Source organism: Nicotiana attenuata, unplaced genomic scaffold (genome assembly GCF_001879085.1).
Source record: "Nicotiana attenuata strain UT unplaced genomic scaffold, NIATTr2, whole genome shotgun sequence".
NCBI lineage: Eukaryota > Viridiplantae > Streptophyta > Magnoliopsida > Solanales > Solanaceae > Nicotiana > Nicotiana attenuata.
Genome location: NW_017670888.1, coordinates 265,209 through 269,988, shown reverse-complemented (window position 1 = coordinate 269,988; position 4,780 = coordinate 265,209). Strand labels below are relative to the sequence as shown.

Genomic DNA, 4,780 nt, shown 5'->3' with positions numbered 1-4,780 from the left:
CCTCCCCACATCTCCCAATAAGATAAAAAATGATTATCCATTTCAACTTGAAATAGATTTCATGACACAAATTGTCTGTCTTTTGGAGTTTCTATTTTCTGAAAACCATGGGTGGATGGGATGAGTCATATCGCTTGGATTCCAAAGAGGCAAGTGTTGGTACTTTTAGCTTCTTCTTACAATATTTATGATGAAATGTGAAAGTTGTCTACATTGTCTGATTATATGCCATTTGTTTACTTTGATTTGCGTGCTGGGTGCTGGGCTTGCTCAAGATTCTTATGTACTTATTTCTCTATAATTTGAAAGAGAATATAAGACCAAAACAGTTGCTTTCTTATTTATGTTGTTTGTAACATCATCCCCTTCCTTTTTTCTTTTCTTTCCTACATCTGAGAGGGAAGAAAAGATGGAATTATGAAGTAGAAAATTTGGATATTGTTGCTCATTTTGTTGCAAGCTTTTAATACCTGTTCAACTTTTTGTAGTGTGGATCTGGAAGATCGGTTGCTCCCATCAAGGCTGGTTTTGTTGCTCGTGTTGGCCGGCGGAAGGCTGGGACCTGAGCTGGGTTCTAGGATTGTAGTTGGATAATTTTCTCTCGTACTTTTTTTTTTTTTGGTTTCCCAACCGGTGTCCGGTACCCACATTGGGGCCCGACTAAATCCGGATTCGCGCCGGGAAGTCCCACATTGGGGGTAAAGCGCTCCCTAACATACTTGAATTAGGTAAAGTTTTATTGCAGCTGAGCTGGCTTCTGCGATTTTGGACAAGTTGTTCGTAAAGTTCTACTGTTGGAATTATACTTGTGGTTATGTATAACCTATGATAGTTGTTACTTGTGCTGCTTTGCGCATGAAGAGAAGCTGGTTTACATCCTGTTCGGAAAGTTAGGGGTCGTTTGGTAGGGTGCATAAGAATAATGCTGAGTAAGGTGTATTAGTAATGCTGGTATTACTTATGCTGGTATTAGTTATACTGACATATTTTTTATCCATTGTTTGGTTTGATGTATTAAAGCATTGCACAATTTCTGAAAGAATTGCTTGTTTACGAAAATGTCCTCAAAACCACTTATTAAAAAAAAACATATGTTGATAAATGTTTTTATATGAAGAAGTTTCAAAAAAATTATTTGATTTGGCATTCCCTAAGCTTGTCACGTGTATTATTTATAATAAAAACTACACCCAGCCATATCTTGAAAACCCAACCCGCTTTGACACTGTAACCTGTTTCTTTAAAATAGGGGTGTTCATAAAAACCCGAAAAATCGAACCAAACCGAAAACCAAACCAAATCGACCAAAAAATCGATACTTTTTGGTTTGGTTTGGTTTTGGTTTTGAATTTTAAAAACCGATCAAATTTGGTTTGGTTTTGATTTTAATCAGAAAAAAACCGAAAAATAACCGAACCAAACCGATTATAGGAGTAGCTATTTCAAATTTATTATTACACCTATATATATGTATATTTTTACACAAAGTTTCAAAAATTTAATGGTAAATGTTAATAGTTGCACTTTTAGTATAGTGCTTTACCTTTACATTCTAGTTTGATTGGTAGTTTTCTTTTGTTAAGTGTAAGAATCCATTTCGTGTTAAAAATAATATATTTTTTATTAAGTTCTTAAATTATTCATCACTATTTGATACAATTATCATCAATATATCTTGGTAAATAATAGATTTCTCAAAGGCATTTGATTTGATAGTGTTACGTTGAAAATGTGGTCTCCGGAATATGTGTTTGGTAGTGTATGTCTTATATTTAAGAAAAAACCAACAAATAATCGAAAAAACCGAAAAACCGACAAAACCCGACATAAATCGAATCGAGAAAAAACCGAATTAATTGGTTTGGTTTGGTTCTAATATTTGAAAAACCGACTTACTCGATTTGGTTTCTTTTTAGGGAAAAAGCGATCCAAATCGAACCATGAAGCCCCCTACTTTAAAACATAAACCCAAGATCCCTGTTAGCAATATGATATTAGCAATATTTACTATGGACTAGATAAGGAATTTCATTGGTTACATTGTAGTAAAGAGTCTAAAAATGCAGATGCTGGTGAAGCTTTGACACGAGTGGGAGTATAACCAAATGCAGCGATTTTGACTCAAATTTCTTACGTAACACAAGTAACAATTAAGCAGAAATATGCCTTGTCCCGATAACTAATTACATGGATCCATTCTTTTCATGTCTTTTGCAAGAGAATTGAAATTTACAATGACAAAATGAGATGTAAGAAGATGGAACTACATGGATCCATTAAACAAAGACAAGAGCCTAAGGACTCAAAACTTTTCAAGAACCTAAAGCTTAGAACATTAACCATTTCAAAGACTCTTGAACACCCTCACAACACCATTTCAAAACTGAAGCAGTTAAAATACCAGCACATTGACATGAACTGAATACCAAGGCCTGAAGTCTCTGCTGCAAATTAATACAATGTCAAGGCCTAAAGAAACTGCTACGATTGACATGAACTTCAATTTAAATAAACAACTGATAGAAAGACTGCTGCAAACTGAAGCAACTGCTTCAAAATATCATTGACATGAACTGAAGGCAAGGCCTGAAAAAACTGAAGAATGGGGTCCTAGGTTTATGTTTAAAGAAGCGGGTTACCAGGCAAAGCGGGTTGGATTTTTTGAGATATGGGTGCGTTTAATTTTAATTATAAATAAAACACGTGACATGCTTAGGGAATGCCACGTGGCTATTCTAAAGATTCAAATTTATCCATCCATGGTCTGTTAGTTTCAGGGGTATATTTGAGCTTAAAAAACCATTAAAAGTATTTTTAGACCAAAAAATTAACTGAAAGCATTTGTGAGCCATTTTTCAACTTTTGGAGCTCATTTTGAGGACTTGGGGTAAATGATTCTAACCTAAATCTATGTATTATACATGAAATTATCACAAGATTAAACATCAAAACATGAATTTGAGCAAGTGAATTTGGATTATTTGTCTACAAATTAAGAGAGTAAAAATTGAGGTTTTAAGCATCAATTTGGATTTGGATTTGAAAACAAAATACATATTTGGACTCGTAGGGTTATGAGTAAACATGATCTACCCCTAGACTTAGGTTTTGACCATGTGGGCCCGAGTTGACTTTTATTGACTTTTTTGAGAATTGAATAAAGATTGAAGCTTTATTGTTTGAAAATCAAGTCATATGATTTTATTTAACCTTATTGAGTATTATTTGGTTAGATTTGAGCCGGTTGGAGATGATTTCTAAAGGAAAGACAGTTTGGAGGGTTGATTAGGCTTCCAAAGGTAATCTTGCCTAGACTTGGCTTGAGGGAATCTACCTTAGGAAATTGACATTGTTTGATTGTTTGCTATGTATTGGGGGCGTCGTATATGCATGTTGGCTAGCGTATATGCGAGTACCATGGGCTATTCATGCTCGGGATAGATTTTCGACTACTCTAATGCTTTGAAATAAGATAACATGCTATTTATGACTTGTTGTTATTCTGGTGTGACTACATTAGCTTTCTTACTTATGCTAGAAACCATGTTTTAGGCGTTTGATACCTCGTTGAGCGTAAATGGATAATTGCGACTTCATGTCCTACTTGTTCTAGTTGTAGTCATACTGTTCACATGCACGTGTCTTTGCATGTAAATCTCTTATGTCCATATACATCATTTACGTTATTTATGGCGTTTATGCACGCACTATGTATATGAAAACTTACATATGGACTGAGGTTGAGGTACGTGAGTTGTCCGTATAACATGAGTTGTCCATGAGAGTGATATTATTATGAGCACGTGAGTTGTTCGTGTAGCACATGAATTTGGATCCGTCCCTCAATAGTCAGATAATCACCCATTGTACCTTGAGCCATGCGTGCGCGAGTTTATTGGACACATGGGGAGTGTCAGTTGATGGCTTCGAGTCTTATTCATGCATAGAAATTATATTCTCATGTACTCGACATTTATAATAATGCTTTGTGAAGCATATCATCTTTATATGCTGATTTGGCGTGCCAGTAGGGTTTCACCTACAAGACTGGGGTAAGTGTCTAACATAAATCTATGGATTATACATGAATTTATCACTAGATTTAACATCAAAATATGAATTTGAGCAAGTGAATTTGAGATTTTTGTCTACAACTTAAAAGAGTGCAAAATTGAAATTTTGAGCATCGATTTGGACTTGGATATAGAAACTAAATATATATTTGGACTCGTAGGGTTATGGGTAAATGAGATCTATCCCTAGACTCGTGTTTTGACCATATGAGTCTGGTTGACTTTCACTAACTTTTTGGTAATTGATTAAAGATTGAAGCTTTATTATTTGAAAATCAATTACTAAGATTTTATTTGACCTTATTGAGTATTATTTGGCTAGATTTGAGCCGGTTGGAGATGATTTCTAGAAAAAGGCAATTTTGGAGGGTTGATTTGACTTCTAAAGGTAAGTATCTTGCCTAGACTTGGCTTGAGGGAATATACCTTAGGAAATTAACCTTGTTTGATTGATTGCTATGTACTGGGGACATTGTATATATGTGGTGGTCAGCGTATATACGAGTGCCATGTGATATGCATGCTCGGGGTAGATTTTAGGCCACTTTAATTCTTTGAGTTTACATCATATGCTATTTATGACTTGTTGTTATTCTTGTGTGAGTGCATGATCTCCCTCAGTTATGCTAGAAACCATGTATTAGGTGTTTGGTACCTTTTTGACCGTAAATAGTTAATTGTTACTTTATGTCCTACTTGTTCTAGCT

The 4,780-nt window shown here is 34.9% G+C and overlaps 1 protein-coding gene across 1 annotated transcript in view; it reads left to right on the top strand.

Moving 5' to 3' along the window:
• Window positions 1-1,042, top strand: part of LOC109244228 (eukaryotic translation initiation factor 2 subunit beta-like) — a 5,679-nt gene extending 4,637 nt beyond the window's left edge. Inside the window, exon 10 of the mRNA XM_019411286.1 lies at window positions 489-1,042. Coding sequence (XP_019266831.1) covers window positions 489-566 — 78 coding nt within the window. The 3' untranslated portion in view covers window positions 567-1,042. The remainder of the gene's footprint in view (window positions 1-488) is intronic.
• The last annotated feature ends 3,738 nt before the right edge of the window (window positions 1,043-4,780 follow it).